Source organism: Felis catus, chromosome E1 (genome assembly GCF_018350175.1).
Source record: "Felis catus isolate Fca126 chromosome E1, F.catus_Fca126_mat1.0, whole genome shotgun sequence".
Classification (NCBI taxonomy): domain Eukaryota; kingdom Metazoa; phylum Chordata; class Mammalia; order Carnivora; family Felidae; genus Felis; species Felis catus.
This window is the reverse complement of record NC_058381.1, coordinates 42,132,742-42,158,947: the sequence shown is the minus strand read 5'-3', so window position 1 is coordinate 42,158,947 and position 26,206 is coordinate 42,132,742. Positions and strand designations below refer to the sequence as shown.

General features: G+C 57.0%; 2 protein-coding genes and 1 long non-coding RNA gene across 13 annotated transcripts in view; 2 read left to right on the top strand and 1 right to left on the bottom strand.

Moving 5' to 3' along the window:
* The first annotated feature begins 1,137 nt into the window (after positions 1 to 1,137).
* On the top strand, positions 1,138 to 2,752 carry PPY (pancreatic polypeptide). Its single transcript, XM_003996970.4, has 4 exons — positions 1,138 to 1,200; positions 1,973 to 2,163; positions 2,380 to 2,451; positions 2,604 to 2,752. The coding sequence occupies exons 2-4, from the start codon at positions 1,973 to 1,975 to the stop codon at positions 2,626 to 2,628; spliced, it is 288 nt and encodes a 95-aa protein (XP_003997019.1). The 5' UTR covers positions 1,138 to 1,200; the 3' UTR covers positions 2,629 to 2,752.
* Positions 2,753 to 5,100: 2,348 nt separating this feature from the next.
* LOC109494382 lies at positions 5,101 to 5,777 on the bottom strand. The gene is made up of 2 exons (XR_002738125.2): positions 5,686 to 5,777; positions 5,101 to 5,557 (listed from the first exon to the last, which is right to left on the bottom strand). It is a non-coding gene; the product is annotated as an uncharacterized LOC109494382 (long non-coding RNA).
* Positions 5,778 to 16,256: 10,479 nt separating this feature from the next.
* Positions 16,257 to 26,206, top strand: part of MPP2 (MAGUK p55 scaffold protein 2) — a 28,645-nt gene continuing 18,695 nt past the window's right edge. The window contains exons 1-4 of one of the 11 annotated variants that reach the window (XM_023243611.2): positions 16,257 to 16,377; positions 17,872 to 17,935; positions 18,841 to 18,904; positions 23,897 to 24,015. In XM_023243611.2, coding sequence (XP_023099379.1) covers positions 18,874 to 18,904; positions 23,897 to 24,015 — 150 coding nt within the window. In that variant the 5' untranslated portion in view covers positions 16,257 to 16,377; positions 17,872 to 17,935; positions 18,841 to 18,873. Of the gene's footprint in view, positions 16,445 to 16,466; positions 16,716 to 16,998; positions 17,700 to 17,871; positions 17,936 to 18,840; positions 18,905 to 21,222; positions 21,244 to 22,174; positions 22,335 to 23,896; positions 24,016 to 26,206 lie in introns of those variants that run through there. The other 10 variants (XM_045044511.1, XM_023243610.2, XM_023243614.2 and 7 more) reach the window with 10 other exon arrangements.

The window sequence follows — 26,206 nt, the reverse complement described above, 5'->3', positions numbered from 1 at the left end:
AAAAAGGACTCTTGCCCAGGCTCACACCAAGCCAACGGCAGAGCCAGGATGTGGACGTCCCGGTAACCAGCCAGTTACTGCTCCTGGGCCTGAGCTGGGGAGGGGGCTGGGGTTGAGGGAGGGGCGCTTGGTAGGGCAGACCCAGCGGCTCCTGGGGGGTGCAGGTGAGGCGGCACAGCTGGGATCGTGGGGTGGGGATTCTAAGCCAGAACTTGAGTCTTACGCAGCTGTGTGGTCTCGGGCAGGTGTCTTCACCTCTGTGAGCCTCACACTTCTTGGCCAAAAAGTGGCCAATTATAAGGATACTTTGACAGCCCGGCTTAGGAAAAAGGAGTCCAGATTTTGGAGTCAGGCGTTGTTAAACTCTGGATTTGCCAAGGACCAGTTACGTGGCCTGAGGCTAGTTACTTAGTATCTCTGAGTTGGTTTCTGAGTCCGTGCTAGGAGTTGTCGCAAGGACTCGGTGAGTTGATGGGGCTTGGAGCACGCTGGAAAATTCAAGGCTTTGCAGATGATGCTGGTTTCATCAGTGGCTTGGAAAGGAGCCCTGGGAAATGGGTCCGGCACCCGATCCCCCCACGCCAGTTCCCCCGACCCCAGTCATATCGGTTCTCAGGTTCACCCTACACACCAGCGGGGAGAAGGTTCCGCCCTGCCTGGGTCCCCACTCCTTCCCACACTGTCTAGTTACCTCAGGCAACCGCCCTGTTCCCCCTTTGTTCTCGTCACGACCTGGAAAGGAAGTCCAGACTCGGTCCTGGAGTCTCCTACCCAGAGCCTCAATCTTAGGCCCCCGAGGGATTTCATCTGAGGATCCCAGTTAATCCCCAGGAGGCCGGAGGGGCTGTCCCAAGGCCTAGGACCAGAGTCTTTCAGTCATCCTGAGGTCCTAGAACCCACGTCCTCCTGGAACCAAGCCTGTGATGGTGCTTGGGCGGGGGCCCACGCGAGACTTACCGTGGTTCACTTTTACCTGTTTTGCGGCTGGTCTGGCACCCACAACACTGCCCTGGCCCCCTCCCGGCCCTGGCGTTGTGGGTACCAGGGAGACGGTGGGAGGAGGGGTGAGGGCAGGGGAGTGAGAGAGGCTGACAGGAGGCGGGGACTCTGGGGGGCTGAGGACTATAAAAGGGTAAGGCTGAGGGGCCCGGGCACCCTTGGGCTTGAGGCAGGCGTGCGCGTGCGCACTCAGGACTCAGGGTAAGCGGTCTCAGCCGGGGTGGGGGCCAGCCTCTGCAGACTCCTTGGGCCTCGGGCCTGGGATGGGGGAAGGACTTGATGCCTTGCAGAGCAGGGGTGGGTGTCGGGGGTTCTGAGGTCCTGCTTGGGGTGGACTCTACACCTGGACGAATCTGCCACCCTGGAAGAGCAGTCTGCTGACCAGAAGGCAGAAAACATGTGCGGGAGTGGGTGGTGGCCACGCACACAAATGTGCGTGACCATGACCTCGGGGGGGGGGGCGGGGTCTGAGCGTGCAACCGTGCCTATCGGCTGAGGGTGACACGGGCGACAGCGTCCTCTCCAGGAGCTGTACCTGGATGTCAACCCTGGCGGCGGAGGGGGGCGGCAGACCCACGGGCTGGGGATTTCTGTCCTTGGGTTCCCAAGTTCATTCTGTGTGCTCCCACTCGGTCGGTGAGCTGGAGCACCCCTACATCCCTCCCCGCATCTGCCTCCTCAGAGCCACAAAGTTCTGGATGTCGTGAGTCCTGGCTCCCCTGCCCCACGTCCCCCACCTTCTCTGCCACACTTTCGACTGTGCCGAGGGCCTGGCTGAGCTCCGGCTGCTGGGCAGGTCGTGACCTGGCTGTCCGTGTTCCCCCGGGGCAGGGTCTAGCAGGTGGGGTGGTGGGGGCCGAATAGCCCTTCACTCTGCCCCTTTGTCCCCAGGCTTGGACAAATGAGTGAGGGGTCAAGGGGTCGGGCAGGTGGACTCGGCTCTGCCTCTATCCTCCTGCTCCTCGTTCCTCAGATGACTGTCGCCCGCCGCTGCCTCTCCCTGCTGCTCCTGTCCGCCTGTGTGGCTCTGTTGCTGCAGCCACCGCTGGGTGCCCGGGGGGCCCCGCTGGAGCCGGTGTACCCGGGGGACAATGCCACGCCGGAGCAGATGGCCCAGTATGCGGCCGAGCTCCGCAGATACATCAACATGCTGACCAGGCCCAGGTGTGCGCGCGAGAGAGGGAGAGAAATCCCCGTCCCCGCGGCCCTGGCCCACGAGCCCAGCCATGCTCTTGGGAAAGCAGAGCATGTCTACTGACCAGGCCTGGAGCCCTGGGCCCTGGGTGGGATGGTGCCCAAGGGTGGGCATGAGGCGGGTGGGCTGGCCCCTGGGCACAGGTCTTCCCGCCCTCTGCCTCTCCACCCCCCCCCCCCCCCCAGGTATGGGAAAAGAGACAGAGGAGAAACGCTGGACATCTTGGAGTGGGGCTCTCCCCATGCAGCTGCTCCCAGGTAGGCTTGCTTCCCTGCTGTGTGTGCCCAGATCCCCGGGGCTGTAATGGGGGTGGGGGGAGGGGAAAACACAGGCCCAGAGTTGGCCTGACGTCTCGCGAGGGCGCAAGGACTGTCCACCCCCACTGCCACGTCCTGCCCTTTCCTCACAGGGAGCTCAGCCCGATGGACGTGTAATGCCACCACCTGCTTCCTCTGGCTCCAAGGGCAGTGCCAGCCCAGCTCTCCCCTCTGCGCCCTTGGCAATGGCCAAAGCTTGCTCCCTGCTCCTCCGCAAACCAAATAAAGCAAATCAAAGTCATAGCTTCTCTGTGTGTCTCTGTGGACCCCTGGGGGGGGGGGGGGGGGGGAGGAGCAGGCCGAATGCTCAGGAGAGAAAGGGGGAGGGGAGGGAGGCGAAGAGGGGAAGGGAGGGTACTGTCAATGATCCAGAAGGTCTGTGGGGTCTTCAGAGCCCTTCAGCTCCTCCTCCCCACTTCACAGAGGAGCAGGCCCAGGGGAGGCGGGGACTCCTTCAAGGCCATTCAGCAAGTCAGTGAGGCTTGAATTTTCCCATTTCAGCACTTTAGACTTTCCTGGTCAACAGTCTGATGACAGCCCTGCCCCTAAACGTACCCTCTCCTCCACCAATTCTTTCCTACACCCAGGCAATAGGTGAAGTACTAATTTATACTAAAGTGTCCTTGACACAGGGGTGGGGGGGTGGGGGGGGCAGGGGCAACGGCCCAGCCCTGAGGAATGACTGGTGCTAAGTCATGACTGGTGCTGCATCAGCGGCATTAAGAGCCACCCTTCCCTGGACAGGTCAGAGATGTGTCACTGTGCACGTTCAGTAGGAACACAGCTCATCAGGGGGCGCGGGGCCCGGCAGAAGCATGGCCGGTGGAGGGGGACTGTGACAGGGAGGGATCTGGAGATGGGGTCATGTGCAGACTGTTGGGAAAAGGAGCTTACCGTGTGCCAGGCGCATTCAACAACGCTGTGAGGGAGATACTGTTAGCCTCACTCTACGGAGGACGAAACCGAGGCTCAGAGAGGTGCAGCCGCTTATCCAAGGTCCTGCGCAGACAGCAAGCTAGTAATACAGGGCTACGGCATTGGCTATAGAATCAGATGAACTTGGGTCTGATTCCAGGATCTGCCACTTTCTGTCTGTGTGCTTTGGGGCAGGGCTATAATCTCTCTGAGCCTCAGATTCCTCATCTGTAGAGTGGGAAGGATGACAGGGTTGTCGTGAGCGTGATGTGAACTAACACATATAGAACACTTAGCGTGGTCCTCGACCCAGGTAAATGCTTAGTAAATGGGAGCCTTTGAGGGGCAGACTGGTCTGCAGGTCCCGGCCAACCAGCTGCATCCACGAAGCATGTAGAAAGATGAGCAGAGAGGAAACGTGTTTCAAACTCGCGAAGCTGCACTTTCTGGAAGAGGGTGACGGTGAACTCCGCGTGGCTCCTGGATGGGGCTCTGGAGGGCAGGCTTTCCTTGATGAGAAGGAAACGTCTTGGGAGGACCAGAAACTTAGAGAGAACTTGTCCTGAGAAGTAGTGAAATCCTGGTGTAGGAGCTGCTCACGCAGCTGCAGGAGGGGAGGCCGCAGGGGGAGTCGGCCTTCTGGGAGGAGGCTGGGTTAGCCGAGAGTTCCAGCCACCCCCAGGAGTCCAGTCTTCGGCTTCCACACTCTGGTTCCATGAGGCTGAGGACCCGGATTCTGCCCAAGGAGGCCTGCACTGAGGATAAGTCTCGAGTCTCGGTGGGCCCCAGTGGCCTTCTCCAGCCCTTGTCCTTCTTGGACACCTTGAGTAGGTGGGATGGGATAGGGTGTATGTGTGTGTGTGTGTGTGTGTGTGTGTGTGTGGCAGCTATGAGGCAAAGGCATGGCTGAAGGTGATTCTCAAACCCAAGTGGGTGGATGGGAGGGGGCCGGTTTCAGCAGAACAAAGTCTCAGTTTAGATGACGGAGGCCAAAGCCCCAGAATTTTCTCTGGCAGCTAAGGGGATAGGCTCTGAACAGGGAGAGAGGTAGACACTTCCCCGGGGCAGGAATTAGGATCCTGCTCAGGACACACTTATGTGTGAGAATTGGCTCAGGAGAGGTGCATCTGCTGCTGGCAGCCCCTGCCCCTGCCCAGGTCTTCCGATGGCCACCAGCCCCCAGAGGAGAGTGGCACCCTGGCACCCAGCTTCTCAGGGACAGGCCCCGGGCTGGGCTCCTGCCTCTTCCTCTGCTCTGCTCATCGCCAGAGGGGCTGAGGCAGACCTGCAAGGAAAGGCAGGACACATTCTTTACCCTGAGGGGCAGGCAAAGGCACTGCGGCTTGTTCCTGTGCCAACACGGACATCTGGGCTAGCATCAAAGCTTCTGTGTGTGTGGTGGTGGGGGGGGGGGGGATCATGGCTGAAGCCCCTCCTTTGAGGTTGCTGGGACCGGCTCCTCTCACCTCTGCTCGCCCTCTAGTTAGAGCCCCCCCTAATGGTGCATGTGTGTAAGGTGAGGGCAGGTGGCTGGGCTGCAGGGAGAAGGCGGGGAAGAACCGCAGGGGAGTCTTTTTCACTCGCAGTAGGCGCTTCAGGGTCCCCTCTCCCCCTTGAAGGACAGGTCCCCTTCAGCCTATGGCCCCCAGAAGTCACCCCCCAGAAGTCACCAAAGCCGTAGAAAGATTTCTCTTTATTGTTCTCACTGGGGGTGGGGGAGGTGGGCAGGTAGGAGTTAAGGCTCCTCGCGGAATATAAAGCGGGTCGGCGGGCGAGGAGACTTGAGCCAGGCATCTAGAGGTCAAGGCCCGGCCTGGAGAAGGAAGTCCCTGCGGCCCCGGTATCCCCACCCCCACCCCAGGGGCTTCCTCTCCCTCCAGCCCAACCTGCCCCCAGTTCTGCAGCTCCCGATCGATCGATCGATCGATCGGTGCCAGCCTGCCCAGGCTCTCCTACCTGGGGCCCTGGGAGGAGGTCAGTGGTTAGGGTTTCCCGGTGTTCTGTTGGGGAGGTTTCCTAGCATTCTCTGGTAGCGGTTTCACGGTGTTTGCTGGTGGACTTTTTGTGGTGTTCGCGGCATTCTTGGGGTTTTGAACGTTTCTCGATTTCTTGGGGGTCCTTAGACTTCACGCTGGGGAACACACGTCTTTGCACAGATCACGGGGCGGCCAGGATTGGTGGGTGGGGGTGCGGGTGGCGTCCGTTTCCTCCCCCACCCCCTCCGTCCTCCCTCCCGCTCTCTCCCCCCACCCCGCCCACCTGCTGTTGAAGAGCTTCTCCAGGTACTTGTTGAAGTGGGCGAAGTTGGAGAGCCAATCGGCCGCCCTGGGCCCGGGGGGGGGGGGCGGGGGGGGGGCTGCGGCAGCCGCAGTTCCTCGCCCAGGGCGCCCAGGGGCCGCAGCAGCAGCAGCGGCAGCAAGCACACCAGGACCAGTGCGCACGCGCAGCGCAGAGACGGCGTCTGGGGGGGGGGGCAGACAGAGGCGCGGGGGAGGGGCATGTCACGTGACGCCCACTCGGGGGGCCCCGTGGCCGGGTGGGCGAGCCCCGCGCCGGCGGTCACGCTCAGCGGCGCGTCTGCCTCTGGGACGCACACAGGCGCTCGAGGCCGTCAGGGACATCCCGGTGCCCAGGTGTCCCGACCGAGAGGGGTGCAGCTGGACCCGCAGTGATGCGTCTGCGCGCGCAAAGCACCGGGGAAACGCGGCTGGCGGGCATGAACCGGGACGCGCGCCCTCGGATGGACTGGGAGGACTGCGTGGAGCCAGCGGTCAGCTTCCCCCCTCCAACCTCTCTCTCTCTCTGTCTCTGTCTCTCTCTCCTCCTTGCTGTTCCTCAAAAATGCCAGACGGGCCGTTCTCCAGGGCCTGGAAGACGTCCTCCAGGGGTCCGCAGGGCCAACTTCCTCCCCGCCTTGGGCATCAGCTCAAAATCAACCTCCTAAATGGGTCCTACCCCTGTTTACAATTGCAGCCCATCCCTTCATCTGGTTCTACTTTCCCCTTCCATTTCACTTTTAACCTTTATATTCTGTGCTTTTAAAAATTGTCTTCATCTCTCCCAAGAGGCACGCCCCGCCCCCGGCCAGTGGAAGCACCATCACCCCTGGGCCTTTTGCCTGTTTTGCTCACGGATGTAGCACAAGCACCTAGAACAGTGCCTGACGCTTCGCAGGTGCTCAATAAAACATGTTACGTGAATGCCTAATGTGGCCACATCCTGGAAAGCCCGCCCCGGGATCCCCACGTATGCCCCCAGCTGTGCACGGAGAATTTTGTGCTGGCGACCCACGCGCACGTCTGGTGACTCACAGACTGTGATGCCCATTCACTTAATACACACCCTCCAGGGCCTCTGGGACCTTCAGCCCTCTCTTGACCAGGCACGCCCCTCATCCTCCCTGCCCAAAGCAGGGGCAGGAGACCCTGGCAGCTGTTCTGGCCATCAGATTGGCAGAAGGGCTGCCCTGGCCTCACTCCTTCATGCCCTTAGTGCCTAGGGAAGGGCCCTTGGTGCCAGCCTCCGTCCCCAAGCTCCTGGAGAGCACAGCTGACAGGGGTCCCGGACTTGGCCATCAGACATTACCATGGTTCTGGGCAGGCGCAGAGCGGCACAGCGGAAGAGCATCTGTCCAGGATCCCCCGGGGCTCTTTATATCCATGCCCCCTTCCCCGCTAAGGTCCCCCCACCCCAGCTCGGCTTCCTCCCGCCCCTGTGTCCTAACCTGGGAGTTGGGAACAGGGAGAAAGCGGGGGTGGAAGCACATGGACTGCCAGCTGTCCCGACCCCGGGCACAGTTCCTGCCGGGGGCCCAGAGGTGTGGGCCGCGGAGGCGGGAGGCACTGGGGAGGAGGGTCACGTTTTTGCTTGGAGTCTAAAGATTCTAGGGAGGGACAGTCTCTGGGGTTGAGAAGGGGCTGAGCTTTGCCCAGGGACTGTTCTTGGGGTTGGGAGGGGGCTGTGCTGAGAGACCAGGTGCGCTTCCCCCCCCCCCCCCCCAGCCGGGGCCTCAGCAGCCCTACTCCTGGTTTCAGGGCTGCTGGCAGGGGCATGGGTGAAGTTAAGGTTTCTGCCTTTAGGATTGCAAGCCCTGCTGCTCATCCGGGGGATTTTCACGGCCTGTGTAGCCACCTTGGAGACCCTGATGGGAGACCTGCAGAACTTTCTTAAGTGTGGCGGGCCTTGGCTGCCTCAGTGATGAACTCAGGCCTTGAGCTGCCTCAGGTCACAGAGCTTGGGCCGTGCGGCCCGTCAGGGCCCCTCTACCTGCCCAATGGTGCTGCTTTTCTGTGGCGGGGTTGTAAAAAGCGGACTGAAGCTTTTTCATGCCAGTCCCTGTCTCCCTGCTCCCCGCCCCCAGAAGGGACTCAGTAGGAAGAGCAGGGGCTTCTGGGTAGGAATCCTCACTTTACCACTTCCTGGCGTGTGACCCTGATTAAGGGGCGTTATCTCCCCTGAGCCTCCGCATCCTCACCTGTGAAATGGAGCTGACCGCACCAATAGCCTTGGGGTTGTTGTGAGCAGTTGAGTAGGATGATGTAGCTGAAGCCCTTGGGGAGCTTCTGGGACACAATGACGTGAGCCCCCCCCACTCAGGGAAGCACCCTCTGCCCCATCCTCACTTCTCCCTTGGGGGAAGGGATGAGAAACTCAATGTCAATGTCACCGAAGTTTCTGCGATGGTTCAGCAGCCAAGTGAGACGGGACTGCGTTCCCACAGAGCCAAGACTCTCAAGAAAAAGAAATGAGGCTCCTATGATAAAATTCCATAGTGCAGATTGGGAGGAGAGATGTAGATATCAGTGTAGACATCAAATGTAGGTATCAGATGTAGACATCAAATCCCAACAAATGGGCCATATATATAAGTTAGTTTATTTTGAGAGATAGAGAGAGAGAGAGAGAGAGAGAGAGAGAGAGAGATAGCATGCCCTTGCTCAAGCGAGGGCAGAGCAGAGAGAGACTCCCAAGTACTGGCTCGAACTCAGGAACCGTGAGATCATGACCTGAGCCAAAATCAAGAGTTGGATGCTTAACTGGCTAGCCACCCGGGTGCCCACAAACAGGCTATCTTTTATTTCATCTAGGCACAAGCCCACTGTTGATGACCCCGTGCCTGAAAGAGCTCAAATGATGTGTCCTCGTGCAGCCTTGGCTTTGAGGACCCAAACTGCCCTTACAAACCCCAGGGCTTTCACTCTCAGTCCCTCACTCTTCTCCACTCACTCACTCATTCCAGGAACTGTCACGTTTCTGAGGGATGGTGTTCCTCTACCCTCCTTCCTGGCAGAAGAAGAGAAAATGCTTGATGGGGTGAGCAGGCTGGGGAAGGAGGCAGAAAGCACTGAATATTATTATCACAATCACAGAATATTATCACAGTCCTCATAGCCCTGCCGAGTATCTTATCTATTTATTTACTAATAACTGATAATCACTGCAGTTGCTCAGGCATCATCAACTGCTTTTGCGTTTGAGGAAACGGACTCAGAGAAGTTATGAGACTACCCAAGGCTAGTGGGGCTGAGATGCAAGCTCAGGACTGTCTCAGATCTGGAGAAGCGGTCCCAGCTTCTTGGAAAGCCACCCTGTCTCTGTCCCTCGGGATTCAGGCCATCTGCAGTTCGGAGTTCCCCTCGATCACTTCTCAGTCCCTTGGCCTGTCAGCTACTCCCGACTCTGAGTGGGGTTTCTCGCCATGCTCTGCGCCCCCTCCCCCCCTTTCCATTCTCCCTCCATCTGCTTGGCTCTGTTTCTCCTAGACGCCTTTTTGAGTAAACTCTTCCCTGTTCCTCCAGGTCTGGTGGTCAAGACACAGGCACTGGTATCAGAAGGACCTGGGTTCCAAGCCTGGCATAATCGCTCGTTGGCTGTGTGTCCCTAGACAAGTCGCTTTGCTTCTCTGATCATGGTGTCCTCAGCTACGGGGGAAACACCAGGGCTAGGTCATGGGGCTATTGGGAGACGAAGCTGAGAGAAGGATTCTCAGGCTTCCGCCCCCAAGTCTTCCTTGAATTTTGTGAATTGTCCAAGGACCCTTCAGAGAACCCTCCTCTTTTGCTTCATCTGGTCTTAAATCGGATTTTTACTTGTTACTGAGCCAAACCAAAGCAAACTGAAAAAAAAAAAAAAAAAAACTTTGGCTAACAAGCCTTCCATTATTTCCTGGATTAAACCAAAACTTCTTAGCATGACGTTTGAGGTCTCTCACAATGTGACCACAGCCCACTTAAAAAAACACACAAAGCCTTCAAACACAATTTTATAGGAGTATAATTTAAACACAATAAAATTCGCCTATTTGAAGTGTACAGGCGGATGAGTTTTGACAAATGTGTAACCACCCCCACAGTCAAGACACAGAACATTTCCATCGCCTGAGCTGGTTCGCCCCTGCCCCTTTCCAGTTCATCTGGCCCCAAATGACTAGTGATTTGATCTCTATAGATTAGTTTTGCCTGTTTCCGACTTCGTATAAATGGCGTCAAACAGTCTGTTCTTTTTGTCTGGCTTCTTCCACTCAGCATAACGTTTTTGACATTTTTTTGCATTGCCAGGCACATCGGCCATTTTTTTTTTTTTTTTTATTGCTGAGTAGAATTGTCCCTGGATGAGGATGTACTGACCATCGGTTTATCATTCCCCTGTCCTGGAAGTTGGTTTTTCCACCCACTCTCTTTAGCAACATCACCTGCTCGTGGGCGGGTTTTTCCCTCAACGTACCTGTCCAACCCTCCGCCTGTTAAGACTCCAGTGGCCTCCCGAACAGCTCTGCACTTTCGTACCCCAGGCCTTGCTTGTCCCTGCTATCTAGAATGAGCATCTTCCACCCTTCTGCCCGGCACAGTCCCAGGTGGGACTCCTTTCTGGCCGTTCCTTTTCTGCGAAGCCTCCCCCGTCCCCTCCCTGCCCTACCCCGGGGTCCTTGGCTCCTCTGCAGAGAGGATATCCGGATATCGAGAGGCAGATATCCACTAACTAGCCTGGCAGTCCTCACCCGTCCGCACGCCAGGCCCATCGTCTGATGATGATCCCTTACCTATTCCCACCCTTGGCTGTACACTGGAATGACCCGGAGGACTTTCCAACTACCACTATACGGTCCTGCCCCCCAGAGTCCGCACTGTGTAATCGATCACCCACCTGATGGCAGGCAGGGCTTTAGGTGCTGGAGTTACAGTAGTCAATGAGATATAGTCACTATCTTCAAAGAACCTCACAGTAGTGGGAGTAGGTACTTCTCGAATGGACTAGTTAATAGTTCAAGAACGATCTACCAAGATACCACCTCTTGGAAATCCCTGTTGGGGACTTGGGGCCGGAAGCCTGAGGGTTTTGGGGGGCGCCTGGGTGGCTCAGTCGGTTAAGCGTCTGACTTCTGCTCAGGTCACGATCTCACGGTTCGTGAGTTCGAGCCCTGCATCGGGCTCTGTGCTGACAGCTCAGAGCCTGGAGCCTGCTTCGGATTCTGTGTCTCCCTCTGTCTCTGCCCCTCCCCTGCTCATGCTCTGTCTCTCTCCTTAAAAAGTAAATTAAAACATTTTTTAAAAATTAAAAAAAAGAGAGAGAAGGTTGTTAGCCCCTTTATGAGCAGAGTGGGAAGTTGTCAGCTTGGATACGTATTTTGATGGAGTGGGAAGGGAATTCAGGAAACGGATTCCAGTTCCCAAACCTCCCATTTTGTAGATGAGAAAAGCCAAGGCCAAGTAGCCAGGTTTTCTGCACTCGAGGAGGAAGGGGGTCTCTAAGTCTCTAAAAGCCAGGAGGTTCTTGCCTTAGGGCTTCACTGCTAGCCACTCTTGAGAACTGCTCAGCTGTTCTCAAGCCCAGGGTCGGATGCCAAGTTAATAAAAGATTTAGGACCCACTCGCAAAAGTATTTTAATCAAGCCTAGACAAATTCAAGATTACTTTAAGCTGTGACGGATAACAGCGAAGGATTAGCTAGAAAGACTACAAACTGTGTCTAGAAGTTAATTTCTTGTAATGCTGATAATTTTATGCACTGTCTTAAATTAAGTCGCATTTAAATGTTATGTAAGTGCAGCAGTTTCTGTGAGTTACCATATTTTTGTAGACTGGAGAACAATTTATAGAAAACTAAGCAAGTTTCTTTACTAACAAAACCTGCTAAAGCTTAGCTCTGCCACTTGCTTGCTGTGCGATCCTGGGCAGACAAGTCACTGAACTCGTCTAACCTTTCATTTCTTCATCTACGAAGAAATGAAAGCCAGAAATAGTACCTATGAAGTAAGGCGCAGCATCTACGGTGGAGCCTGAGGCCGCACGACCTGGGGCCAAATCGCCGCTCCATCACCTAGCAGTGGAACGCCTCTGGGCAAATTTCTTAGTCTCTGTGGCCCCCAGTGCCTTCATCTGTAAAACGGGGTCATAGTAGTCCGCCTCTCGACGAGTTGTTATGAGGACCAAAGGCATGTATACGGGCGAAGGGACTGGAACTGTTGCGGGCCGAAGGTTCACAAAGGCCGCTGTGGTGCAGATCGTGGTTGGAGCACGGAGCGGCAGCCCACGAGTGCAGGATAAAGCTTTGAATTATGAATAAGCTTTCTGAAAATTAAAAGGAGGCAAATCTCAGCAGTGGGGGTGAAGTGACTAGGCAAATGCCCCAGACACAGTGGAAAGGAAAGAGCTACCCCACTTCTCCTAATTTCATACTATCTCTCCTCCTCCCCCAGGAAGAATGGAATAGGGCCCATCTGGCCATCTGGCCCAGGAAGTAGGAGGAGGCTGGGGCACTTTGGTGCTGTCAGAGTTCAATTCTCACGGCAGGCACTAGAGACAGCTCGGGGCAAAGCAGGCTTCGCGTGTTAGCTGTGACCCCGAAAGTGGTGACCTCAGACAGGAGAGTGCACATCGTGGGCCCAGTGTGGCTAAACCCCGATGCGGAGGGCAGGAGAAGATGGTGGTGGGGAGGCTTGGAGCTGAGCAGTTGGAGCCAAGCAGGGCTGGGGGCGAAGAGCCTTTGCTGTGTGTGTCATGGGAGGGGCAGAAAACGGATCGGGGCCTGGGGCCTCCCTGCATTCCCGGGAAGGGGCCATGGCCAGGGCATGCCCTGAGCAACACTGCCATGGTTCACAAAGCACTTTTATGTGGGTCACCCGCTCCAGTCTATACAGAGCCTGTGAGATGGATATTACCCAGCCCAGGCCAAACTGGTCTTGCCTGAAGTCTCCCAGCAAGCCGCCCTAATGATCTCCACGGCCCCCGTCCCTTCTGTCTCTGCCCCAGCCCCACTCTGCAAGTGCTCCCTTGGCCCAGGGTGTGGGTGCGTGCATGCACGCCCGCACACGCAGCCCTCTTCCAGGTCACCGATTCAAGCAGGGACACCCCTCTCTCCTTTCTTTCTGTCTCTAAACAACAACTCAAGTGCCTCACACAGCCCACAGGGCATACGTATGTTCCCACTGTCTATAGCCTCCCTCCATTCTCTCCCCCTTTGGCCCCTCATCCCTGCCTGTCCAGGTCTACAGGAGCAGTCCAAGGCGTAATCGGTTTACGAGGGTCTCCAGCAATGGATATTGGGTTTGGGGGCTACTGGGGTGGCTAGCAAGACTCTCTCCCACTCTTAAGGTCTGCACTGCCTTTTGCAAGCTCGTCCCCACTCTGGTGATGGGCTACTTATTCCTGGCCCCCTGATATGGTGTCCACAGCAAAGCCCTCGGCACCCTGGTGGGGGAAATGGAGGAAGAAGAGGAAAAGAGAAGTGGGTGGCACAGACAGGGCTGGGCAAGGTGCCACCAATGGTTGTGTGGGCAGCGGGAAGAGGACACACAATCCATACCAAATACCTGGGGAGCCAGAAGCCCTGGGATGTCCCATGCCCTGGAGGACCTGAGGCCAGTTATGGGCACACCAGATATCCAGAGGCAGAGATTAAACATCCACGGCCCAGAGGGCACCTTGCTAGAGCCTCTTCGGCCCAGACCCAAAGGGGAACATTTTCGGAGCACTTTCTGTGTGCCTTGCATTGTGGCAGCCACTTTACATCTGTCCTCTCCCAAGGTGGAGGCTGTTATGCCCATTGTACACATGAAAAAAATTGAGACCCAGAGAGGTAACTGGCCTGGGACACACACATCACCCACGTATATATACGCAGTGAGAGTTTCAAACTTGTTTGTTTGTTTGTTTGTTTATCTATTTATTTATTTTATTGAGAGATATAGCCAATAGGAAAGATTTCCAGAACAAGACTGGCAAATTGCAGCGGTGGGGGGTGAGAAGTTGAAGCGGTTGGGTGTAGACAGACTTGGGATAGCTGTTGGCGGCCCCTGCTGGCCATTATCGGGAGTGTAACATCACTCTACACCGCGCGAGAGCTGCCTGAAACTCACAACAGCCGCTCTCTGTGTCCTGATTCCCAAAGCCCTGGGATCAACATCCACCAGAGGAAAGCCTTGATTTTAGGGGAAGCAGAGACACTGCCTGCACCCTTGTGACCTGCGGAGGCTGGAAGGCCGAACTAATTACAGACCACAGAGAAGACTCTATCCCCCTCGCCCTTTCCCCCTTTTCCCAGCACGGTGGGCAGCCACTGACTGGCATGGGATGCGTTGTGAACCTCTCCAACCGGCTTCCCTTCTCAGCTACTCTATCTCCCACCAGTAGTACCTCTCATTCCTTGGGGACCGCTTACTGTACCTCTGTTATGACATTCAACTATACCACCAGGCACCCCCCGCCTCCCCGATCCCCACCCCAGTCTGTGAGCTCCAGGAGATCAGGAGTCACTGAACCTGGCATCCAAGCTGGCATCTGACTCGGTATGATGGAAGCTGGCCCCTTGTCTGAAACAGAATAGGAGCATCCTACTCTGCATCAAGAAGCTCTTCTCCCCACACCAGAACCTCACCGGGCTGTTGTGAGAATCAGCTTATCAATTGTAAGGTCCTAAAAAGATGTGAGGGGCTGGCATTCTGTAAGTCCCTTTTAGAAAGATACTTGTTGACTGGGGTGTGTATGTGGGGGAAAGCAGCTGGTAAAAATAACAAATTGGGCTCCACCTCCCTCGTGGGCCAGCGTCTGGGATTCCACCTTGTCTTGGGGATCCTGAATGGAATTGAAGGTTTGTTATGGGTTGCTATGGCATAATAGCTGCCTGATTGAAAAGAAGTAATTAATATTTCGGAGGGATTCAAGATCCTTCCACTTCCCAACCAAATGCAATGAGCTGAGTGATTCTCTGCTCAGACGTGGACAGGTGACAGTGGAGGGTAGCCTTCATAATGGGAAGGGGACTTTTTTTCTGAGTTGAATTAGGAGGATCTTCTGGTTTGAGGGCTGAGGAGGGGGTTGACAACCGTGCTCCAGCAAGCTTCTGGTTGGCAACTGAAGCCTGCAATTCCAGTCTTCACCATCTGGGGTCGCTAACTACCTTTCTTCTCCTCCCTCAGTAAGCGTGGAGAGCATGGATGCTCATGGCTTTCAGCAGAGTTTGGCCTGGTGTTATGCCTTTTCCCTATACCTATATAACCAAGAGCCCTCCAGAGCTCATCAGGGGTGAACTGAGTCTCTTGGGGCCCTGGGGCCAGTCTCCTGCTCCCTGGATGGAATGACAAGTCAAGCCCATTTCTGAGATTTCCAAGCAAGATTCCAGGATGTAGCCCATTTCTCTCTCTCTCTCTCTCTCTCTCTCTCTCTCATTTAAAATGTTTATCTTGAGAGCGAGAGCGTGCACGTGCAAGTCAGGGACCGGCAGAGAGAGAGGGGGAGAGAAAAAAAAAAAAAAAGCTAGCTGTCAGCGCAGAGCTGACTTGGGGCTTGATCTCACATGAGATCATGACTTGAGCTGAAATCAAGAAGCAGAGACTTAACGGACTGAGCACCCAGGCGCCCCTTTCTTTCTTTCTTCTTTAAGATTTTTAAAAAAATAATTTTGACACTCAAAGTGGGACTTAAACTTCCAACCCAGAGATCAAGAGCCGCAAGCACCACCACGGAGACAGCCAGGAGCTTCGTTCCATTTCTGACATTAGGATCCCAGCTAGCAAGAAAGAGGGATAATCTCTGCATATTCCGGAAGGCAATTGGAGGGGGTGGGAGAACACTGAAGTCAGAAAGGTACCGTGGCTGGCCCCAAATGCTCAGCCCTTTAAACCAAGGATGGTCTCCAGGCTGAACTTCCAAGTATTCAAGGCCATACACTGTCTTTTACAAGCAGGTCTGGGGTGGAGCCAGAGGCTGGGCTAAGGCAGGCAACTAACTGGGTTTAACACTTTATTTGCTTCTTGAGATGGAACTCTGAAGACGGATAGCAAGTTACTTCTTTCCCTATTCCTTAGGAAGGGTATGGACTAGCTCTCCGATCCAGACTTAAAATAAGATCTCAAACTACTCCTGGAAGACATTTCCCCCATTTTTGCAAATTCTTCCAGAGTGGCTGGGATCCAGCTATCCACCATTCGAGTCCTTGGAAGCTGCCCCTGAGCCCGAGACCCTCTGGGGATGGGTCTCTTGCCCCTTGGGGAATCTCCCTAAAGGGAACTCCTGTTCCCTTTTCCGAAGCGGGGAGCAGGATAGCGGGGAGAGGCGAGGCCCGCCTGAAACTGGAGCGCGGGTCTAAGCGGAGAGAAGGGAGCAATCTTTCACCATCGCCCTTTTAAGGGATCTCTGGGCGCCGAGGGACACGGGTGGGTACAGGTCCCAGCCTGTGCTTCCCCGAGTGGAAAGAGAGCAGGGGGTCTTGGGCTGTGCGGTGTCTCCCAAACCACCACCTCCCCGCCTACCCTCCAGCCGCTCGGGAAGGCTACTTTCTCCGGCCTTTCCCGCGACGTCCGTATCCCCCTCCCTTCCTCTCCCCTCTCCGTCTCCGCCCCCTCGCGCAGAGGAGGCCTCGCCGCTTTAAGAGCCAGGGTAACGATTGACAAGCAATAAACGCGGAGAGCCGGGTTGCGCTGGAGCCGCACCGAGCTACGGGCTCCCCGGGGCGCAGGTAGGCGCCCCCCCCCCCACCCCTGGGCCAGCGCTCACCCCAAGGTCCTTGCTTCCTCTTCGTGCAGGTACAGCACTTGGGGCCCTATTCTCTGGGTCCGGTTTTCCCCGGGTCCCTTCCCTCGGGTCCGTCCCCTCCCTCTCCACCTCCCTCCTCCCTTCCTCTCTCGGGGGGCTTCTAGGGAGAAATCAAAGCCCGGTGTCCCGTGATGCTGCCCCCGCGGTTAGGGCTGTAAAGTGACATCGGGCTCAGAGCTGGTGAGCTGAGCGAGGCTCCGGTATCCGCGAGGCCTCTTCGGGGGCCGTGCGGATTCGGGGGACTTTGGAGCCGGGCATTACGTAAGAACCGCGCTGTTAGCGCTTCCGGGGGGTGGGGGCGCGAGACAGAGGTTGCGTGGGTCCCCGTGGCCCCTCAGACCCCCTTGGGAGGTCAACACTTCAACCTACCCTGGGAAGGGGTCCTGGGAAGGGGGGCGCGCTGCTTCTTTCGCCTCCCAGGCTGTAGCGGGGGCGGGTCGGGGTCGAAGGCCAGGGCTACGGCCTGGAGACCTGGGAGGGGATCGGTGCCAGGAGCGAGGAGCCGGGGTCAGAAAGTTAGGTCAACTAAGGGGCGGGGGGAGTGAGGCGGGGGGCATCCAGTCAGTGACCTCATCCCCTAGACTCCCGCGGGCGCGCTTGCAAAGAGCCTTCTTTGATGGCTCGCAACACGCCCCCCTTCCCCCAGGTCCTAGCGCCCGGCGGGTTAGGGCCGAGCCGGTGGGGCTGGGGCTCTCTGATTGTCGGTGCGTGCAGGTCCGCACGTCCCTAGACCCCCATCCTTTAGGCTGTCTACCCCTCCCCACGATCTACCGGTCTTCAAAGCTCCTTTGTCAGACCTTTCTCCTCAACATCTCTTTGTATGTGTATTGACGGAGGGGTCCGCATCACCTACTGACCCTGGGTGGTGTGGATGGTCTGGAGGTAGGGGTGAGAGGACACCTAGGCGCAGGCTTTTGGGAGCCGAGGAGCGCGTTCCCAGAAGCCTGGGCCCCGGACCTTGGCCCAGAGCCAGCCTGGCTTGCCTGGCACTGCTGTTCTCATGTGGGCACAAGCCAGGCCCCGCCCTCTCAGAGGCCTGGGTGGGGGTGGGGAAGAGCTAGCCGATGCTGTGGGAACGGATTACCCAGAGAAAAACCCAGGCAGGCTGGGCAAGACTCCAGGGGACAGAATCCTCCCTGCCTCTTCTCACCTTCCGCTCTCTAAGGAAGGAAGATGTCTGGAGTCCCCTCTGCCAATAACTGTCGGGGAGAACGGCACCAGCCAGGAGAATGCCCCAGGTTCCAGGTGGTCAGGACTTTGGATGGGGGAGGAGGGAAGGAATCCGGACAGCAGGGGTTGGCGTGGGGGCACTGGCTGGCACAGTAGATGCTGGGCATTTCTCCCAGCCTGGGTGCTAACCTCGGGGGGGGGGGTGCCCTTCTTCTCCCCTAAAACTCCTTTCTTCCATGTCTTTAAGGGGCAGATCCAGGAGGAAGCGAAGTCTTCCCCGAGTCTTTGTAATTTCTGCTACCTGAGCTCAGGTGACCAGCTCTGGCCTGGGGGTGGCAGGCATGGGACCAGGGAGGGTTGTATTAAAATCTGGTATTGGTCCCTCTGGGGAGAGCCCTTTTTTTAGGGGGAGGTGAAGGTGTGGCTCCCTACGCCCAGGGCCCAGCAGGCATTCAGTCCTAAAGTGGGCACTGCCAGCTGCTTCCCTCCTCTCCCCCACCCCTGCTGGGAGCCACTCACTGCCTCTAGTTGTCACGGCAACTGGGAATTAGGGTTTTCACCAGCAGCAAGTGCCCAGGAAGGCGAAGGGAGGAAAAGGTAGTGGGTGGCTCCCTTGCACACACCCCGCCCCCCACTGGAGACTGGGGAGCCCACTGCTTTCCTTGCCCCAGCTCTGGGCTAAAAAGAGGCAAAGGGAGAAAGAGGAAGTCAGAGAGGGCTTGGGAAGGCATGACTTCATTTCTGTCGGCCAGACAGACGAACGATTGTAGAGCATCTCCACTGGCTACGTCTAGGTTCCAGAAGCAAAATAAAACAGGTGTAGATCTTGACTTCACACAGCTTACAGCCTGGGAATGCCCATCTTTCCTGCTTTTGCCTCAAATTCTGGACTCTTACCCTCCCCCCTCAAAAAAAAAATAAATGAATAAAGGACAGATGGCAGACAGAAACAGTTAAGATCCCGGGTTTTCATTGTAGCTCTCTATATTAGCTCTGTGACCTTAGGCAAAGCAACGAACCTCTCTGATCCTTCATCTCCTCCTCCTTGGAGGAATGGGCATGTAATACGTGCTCTTCCTGCCTTCCTGTGGGATCATATAGTCTCTGGGTAATGCTCTGATCCTGAGGGGAACCCCCTCTCCCCCCCCCCCACCGCCGTTCCTTCCCCATTGCCGTGCCATTGTTCCTTCTCATTCGTTTTCCTCCCCTCCTCCAGGAGAGACACTGCAGAGCCCTTGCAGACCTCACCATGCCAGTTGCTGCCACCAACTCTGAGTCTGGTAAGAAGGGGCTGAGGATGTCAGTTTGTATCAGTGGTTCAGAGAGTGCCAGGCAGGGGCTTGGGGTTGGAGAGCAGCAGTCGGGCACGTCCACGGCTACCTGGCTACCTCTAAGGATAAACTGGCCCCCACTGCTGCTCCATCCTGCCACTCAGCCTTTCCTTCCAGCTGCTTCTATGGCCCTGCTGCGTCTGCCCCAGGGTGGGGCTAGAGACGTGGCACAGCTCACCTCCGTGGAGGGCAGGGACTTGTGCGCTCCGGACACGATCCACAGTATTGCTGGAGGGCAAAGGCACGGGGCCAGGCTGGTTGGGGAGGTGGCCCTTAGGAGCTGGCCCTTGGAGGATGGCTTGGGAGTAGAGGGACTATAGCAGAACAGCCTGGGGCTGAGAAGTCCCCAGTGCGGTGCCCACCAGACAGGTGGAGTAAACCAGCATGTGCCAGCGACATGTGCGTCTATGTGTGCTGGGACGTAAGGACCTGTGTGTGGGGAATGCCAGTTCAGGAAGCCTGGACCTGGTTCTGTAGGAGGTTTTAGGGCAAGGGAGTGAGCCGCCCAGATGAGCTCGGAAGCCTCAGGAGCAAATTACTTAACCTCTTGGGGCCTGCGTCTCCTCTTCTATCAAGAGGTTGATGTGAAATTCAAAGGCTGTGATGATATTTCCATCATAGGACTATTCACAGTTGTTACGCTGTGCTGCTGGGTTATTACCTCAATTAGGCTGTGACCTTGAGTCCTGTTTAGGACCTAGGTTTTCCCGTCTGTAACATGAGGCGATTGGACGGGAGAAGTGTTCTTAACTTTTCTTGGTCCTGAATCCCTTTGTGAGAATCTGATGACAGCTGTGGGCCCTCATCATAGACCAATGCTTCTATGCACAAAATCTGCATTCTACCCCAGGGGTTCATGGACCCCCTTGTGCATTCAGGGGCCCACCAGGTGAAGTTCCCTATGCTCGAGGCTAGGGGCCCTCACACTGTAATCTGCTCTATCTGACCTCCTGTCCATGCAGCCCCTTCCCTTGCCTCTGCAAGACATTCCAGGCCTCCCAATTTGGTTAGAATGACTCCCCTGTCCCTCTCCTCTGAGAAAGTGAGCCAGGAAAGCGAAGGATGCTGTGAGTAGGCCAGACCCTAAACTGTGACACCCTTGTCCCCAGAAGAAAGGCCTTTTCTCCACGTAGTAGAGGCACTGTACTAACGTCCCCCAGCTTTGACAGCCTTGGAGGGCTCAGTGCCCCTACCTCCTGTCCAGCCTGCTCCCCCTCTGCTCCAGTCTGCCTGGGCCCCACTGTAAGCTGCTTGGGAGTTAATTAAGCCCATCCCTAAGCCCGTGATTAAAGGCCTCTCAATCTGGGGCTGCCCAGTAAACCCATTAATAGTGCCTGGAAGGGGTGTAGAGGGAGGGGAATTTGACTTCTTTGTTGCAGGCCAGTTGATGGGGGCATGGTGGGGGTGCAGTGGGGGGCCAGGCAGGGAGGGGAGTCTAGGGGCATGGGTACAGTCTGCTTCCTCTGAGGACTCCTGGGGACCCTGATCCCCTGGTGTTCTGCCATAGGCTACTTCTGCCTTCCCACATCCAAAGGGAGGAGGACAGGAGCAGGCTGCTTAACCTCTTGGAGCCTGAGTTTCCTTTTCTGTAAAGAGGTGATGTGAGACCCTGAGACCATGAGCCTCTCCGTCCTTCCTGCAGGCAGCCCTCTCTGCCTGCCCCAGGCTGGATTGGCCCCTGGCCTCAAAAATCTAATGATGGATCTTCCTCTTCTCATTTGTGGCCATTACACTTTCTACAGGCCTGATAGACAGATAGCATTGCCCCTGCCTCTGAGTTCAGGGTCACCCTCCCTCTCCTCACTCCCTTCCCCGAGAGATCCCAGCCTAGGGATCTGCACAGTGAAGCTAACAATGTCCTCCTACTCTTCCCCATGGGTCAACATGGCCATTGTCATTGTGGAGTGGGATTCTCGCAGAGAGACCCAACTCTACTTCTAGTAGAGTGGAGGGCCCCCTTGGGGATGGGTTGGGAGATATGTGGGTTATGGCATGGGCTGGGTATTTAGAGAACTTACCCCTGGAGTCTCCAGATCTGCAGCCCTACCCTCTCTTCCCTCTTTACTTGACTCCCCCTTGTCTTTGAATCGAGGCTGGGATGTGGGCTGTTTTGAGGTGGAGCTGTCTCTTTAAATCTCTCTTGCATCCCTGGGTTAATGTCCTGGTGTGTAATCCCTCCTGCTGCCATGGCAACCAGGGGTGCGTTAGGACCTGGTGCCACTCCTCAGGGAATGGCTGGCTGGCTGGCTGGCTGGTGGCAGCAGCAGTGTCTGGAGGTGGCCTCATAGGTACAGGGTATCAGAGGAATGGAGGCACTGGGCTGGGGTGCCAAGTCCTTTGCTCCTGCCCACCTGTGTCCCTGCTGCGAGAATGCACCTTCACTTTTCCCTTCCCAGACGCCTGACTTGCCCACCAGGCATCATCCCTAATCTAAGGGGGGAAGCTAATGCCTGATGGGGGAGGGGAGAGGCTGCGGCTGAGGTGTGGGGTCAGAAGGGCTTGAGGCACCCTCTCCTGCCCGCAGTAATAGCGCTCTCTTCCCCTCCTTTTCCTCCCTGTTCCCCCCCACACACACACCTCTTCTGCACCCCCCTCCACTCCCCCAAGGCTAGCAGGTAGGGGGAGGCATTTAGGGTTTGGGGTATCTGCCCCATGCCACTGCCACTGCCACTGCGCCTGGCAGTGAGAGTGCCCCTGGTACTGAGAGTCATTCTTGGGGGCTTCCTTTGATCCTGAGGGGGTCATCGTAAAGGAAACTGGGTCTGGAGAAGGAACATACAGTAGAGGTCTGAGGGCCAGAGGAGGAAGTGGCCTGGGTGGACTGGAGAAGAGACTTCCAGAAAAGGGGGGCGGGAACAAGCTGGGGCCAAATCCCCACCCCGCCTTAGGTTTCCTGCAGCTGGACTGTGAGAGGAGGGGTCTCTGAGCACCTCCTCAGTTGTGAAGGGGCAACAGGCTGAACCCCCTGCCCCACAAACCTCCTCTCTGCCGCCTCCTCCCCACCCCCGCTGGTGCGAACACGGGTGGGGGGTGATCGGGCACCAGGAAGACCAGGACTCCCTTTCCCTCCGCCCCACTCGCACCCTACCACCGCCCCCTCCCCACCCGGCTGCTCCAGTCGGGCTTTGGCCAATCAGCAGGGCGGGCAGGGAGTCTGAGCCTAGCTATTGGCTGATCCTGCAGAGGGCGCTCCCCGAGTCCCGCCTCCTCCAGTGCTGCCCTCCTTGGGCAGGGAAGGCAGCGACGGTTGCGTGGAGGCTACTCCAGGAGCCCCGGAGCCGGGGGTGGGGGGTAGCCATGGCGGGCAGTCCGGGCAGCGGGGCCTCCTTGGAGGGTATATCCCTGGGCTCTTCTGAGGAAGCCGATCTCCAGAGGGAAGGTAGGGAAAGGCCGGGCGGGAGGCTGGGGGGAAAGCTGGACCCTTAATCTACTCTCCTCCCTAGGGGTTTGGGCATCTGGAGAGCGTGTCCTGGGAGCGGGCTCTCAGGAGCCTAAAGGTCTGGGGGCACAGCCTGCCAGGAGAGCTGGCCTGGACAGAGGGCATTAACTCCCCTGCCTCTGTCCTCCTCCAAGGCTGACAGGCTTGTGAGCCTGTACGTGAGGATGGCCGGGGAGGGTGGATCCCAGGATGCCCTCGCAGAGCGGGAAGAGTCCCTACCCTGGCTTCTTTCCGAGGCCACTAAAGGCCTTGCAGGTCTCTGATCAATGCCAAGCCCGGGCGTGAGTAGGAGGGGTCTAGAGGGCTGGCTTGGATGCTGTTTCTGGAGAAGGTGGGGGGGGGGGGGGAAGGAGGGAAAGAGGGGGTCGTTGAGCCATGACTGCTTCTCCAGTTCAGAGCCCCCTCCTCCTCGTCCCCATTCCTGCCTGGAGGAGGGGGCGCTGATAAGAGTGGTGAGAGGAGGCAGGGACTGTATCCACCCCTCCTCCATAGCTTGAGTGCTGTTACGTAGATGCAGGCGTGGGTGGCTGGGTGGCAGAGTAATGATACCCCCTGCCCATCTCTGCCCCCAGCTGGGCACATTCTGCTTCTCCCGTCCTCCCCCTAGAACCTGCCACAGCCAGGAGCTCCCACCTCTGTGGGTGGGTGAAGACAGCCCCTACCTCAGATCTCAGCAGCCACTGTGGTGGCCCAGTGTCAGGTGTTCTCACGTCCTTGTTATGTCCCATGCCAGGCTGCGGGTTTGCTGATCCCTGGGCTGATTTGGTCTAACCTCTGCCCTTGGGTGCCCGTTTCCCCAGCTCCTGCCAATGTTCTGGGCCTCAGCTTTGGCTCTCTGTGTTCTATGTTAACTTCTCAATGGTAATGGATCACTCTCTGCCAGAACTGAAGGGCCTGTAGGCACAGTTGCACCCACCCGTTTTACAGGAGGGAAAGACCGAGGCCGGTGAGGGACCGTGACTTTTGGAAAATCACACTGAATTAGTGGTACTGTTTGTACTGGGTACTGTAGAGGCTCTGGCCGCCTGCATGGCTGCCTGCTTGACTCTGGGCCTGCGCTCAGGGACACCCCAAGTACTGTCTGTCTTATCCTTGAACCCTCTAGGTGCAGGTGGCTGAGTCCCGGGACCAGCCCACCCAGAGCTTGAGGGAGGAATCTGTGGTTCTCTGGTTTAGGACAGAACCTGGAACCTGACAACTGCTTCCGTTTCTCCCCCCACGCACCTCGAGTCCATTTTCTGCTTCCAGGAGCCTCCCACCTGCCCCGGCTGGCATTACCTAGGGCCTAGAGAACAGGCCAAGCAAACTGCCCCTATCCCCCCACCTCCCTTCCCCAGGCATTCAGGGGCCTGGAGTGTCGGTGCTGGGCATTGAGGGAATTGCTGCTGGAGAGGGGCTGTCTTCTGTGGCGCACAGAGCAGGAGGGTGGGATTGCTGTGGTGTGTTTTGGCCTCCTGTGCCCAGCTGGTACCTGTGTCTCACTGCCCGTCCCTTCTTCCCAGCCATGCAGCAAGTCCTGGACAACCTGGGATCCCTCCCCAATGCCACGGGGGCCGCGGAGCTGGACCTGATCTTCCTTCGAGGCATTATGGAAAGTCCCATAGTAAGATCCCTGGCCAAGGTATAGTGCTTCAGGGAGGTGGGCATAAGAGCACGGTGTCTGGGGAGGTTGTGGGGTGTTGGCCACAGGGTGCCTGGGAATGGGGCATGTGGCACTTAGAAGACCCTGGGAGGGGCTCTGCATGATGATGGTGCCCAGGTGATGGATCTGCATGACTGCAGGTGAGGGGGCTGTGTCGTGCCTGGCTGGTGAGAGCGTGGACAGGCCCATGTGGGCAGATGTGACCGCCAGCTTGTGGAGGGTGCGTCTGCCGAGGGGTGGGCACGTCTGTGCATTGGAATCTCCAGAGTTCATCCTGCCTGTCTCTCCCTGCCTTCGAGCATTTTGTGCAGGTGTCTTTTTTAAAGCCACCTGCCACACATCAGGTGGGGGAGAAAGTCACTAAGAGAGAAAGTCATGAAACGCGTTGGTAATGGCCATGATAGAGGCAGATGCACTAGGTGTTTGGGGAATATAAGGACAGATGCCTAACCTGGCCCGATGTAGCCAGTGAAGGCTTCCTGGAGGAAGGGCCACTTGAGCTGAGTCTGGAAGAACAAAGAGGAGGGAGAGGGCATTTGGGGACAAGGGAAGAGCTTGAGCAGAAACAGAAGTGAGAAAAAGCCAGAAGTATGCGGGGGACTGTGAGTGTCGGTTTGAGGCTTGAGCTTCGGATGCAAGACAGAGAGTATAAGCTGCCGAGATGCTGACAGGTTGTGGCAGGCCCCGGGGGCTGTGCTGGGGACTTGGGCCTCGTCCTGTGATGTCCTGTGAGTGACATGGGGCCTTTTGTGGGTTTTAAGCAAGGGCGTTTTGATGGCACGTGGTCATTTTAGGAGCATCCCCTCTGGCAGCCATGTGGAGGATGGCTGGAGGGTCAAGGCTGGAGCTGGAAAGACCTGAGTTGGAGATGGCCGTGAACTAGACCTCTAGTAACAGGGCTTGAGGGAGGGAAAGAGGAAAGAATTATTGAGGAAGTGAATTGACAGCGTTTGGTGTTTGGGTGTGGAAGGTGAGGGGTGGAGGTTGCAAGGCCCCCAGGATTCTGCATAAGGGAAGTAAGAGGCTGGTGGTGCCCTCAGCTGAGGTGTGGGGGGGTAGAAGGGCGCCCTGTCTCCTGGGGAAGAGGTAGCGGAGTTGCAGAGAATCATGTGTGATTGCTCAGGGTTTTCAGAGAAGCCGGGGGGGGGGGGGGCAGTGGTCTGCTGGAAATTAGGGATCCGGATGGAGCAGGGGGATTTGGAGATGAAGATTTGACTAATCGCCGAAGGGAGGGCAAGGGGTCCCCTCTAAAGCCAGGGAGCAGGATTGACAGGGCCCCAGACTACCCGTGGCAGATGCCGGACTTTCGGGGTGGGGGTGGGCTCAGTCCCGGGATGCCAGGAGGAAAGGGGGTGGCTTTGGTCCAGGTCTTGTGGGCTGTGGAGGCTGGGATGCAGGGGGCAGTGTGAAGGGGACCAGTGAGAGGGAGGGACTCAGAGCATCACTTCTGGGGCCCAGACTGGGAGAGCGGGGAGGGAGGGAAAAGATGGAGGCCTGGGGGCTCTCTGAGGTCAAAGAGTGTTTGGAGAGAGAGTGCATAACTGGAAGAGAAGGCAGAGATTAGAGAGAGGGAGGCGGGAGGTGAAAGATTTCCAAAGAGCACAGCTCTAGGGGGTAACACGACAATTTAGGATGTGGCTGCAGTGGATGGGGAGGTCATTGATGTTAAAGAGGCTCAGAAAGGAAAGGTTTGTGTGGGGGTGGGGTGGGAATCTAGGGTACGACAGGCATTGGGGTGGGAGAAGACCGAGGCAGGCCCAGGGTTTCAAGGAATGGCGATGGAGTGACCAGGAGTGTGGGAATGATGCTGTTGAGACAGCGGTAGAGGGCGGTACAGCCAGGTGGTGGCTTTTCCTCAGGGTAGGGATGGGGACTCTGACACAGGACAGCCGTGGCTGGCTGCAGCATGGGGTGTGGGAGGGACCAGGCCCCACTGGAGGGAGAGAGCTACTCAGGGGACACTGTGCCCCGGGGACAGAGCCTGGTCGTGTGGAACGTTCCATATGAAGACCTGGGGAGGTTGCTAACCACGGAGGGGGCAAGGGCTGAAATGGTCAGTAGTGGGATGTTCTGGGGAGGAGAAAAGTGAGCAGACTGGGGGGAATTGGAGAAAAGGCCGGTTGCTTTTCGTTCAATGGTCAAGGACTGTATTCGTGTATTAAAAGTAAAA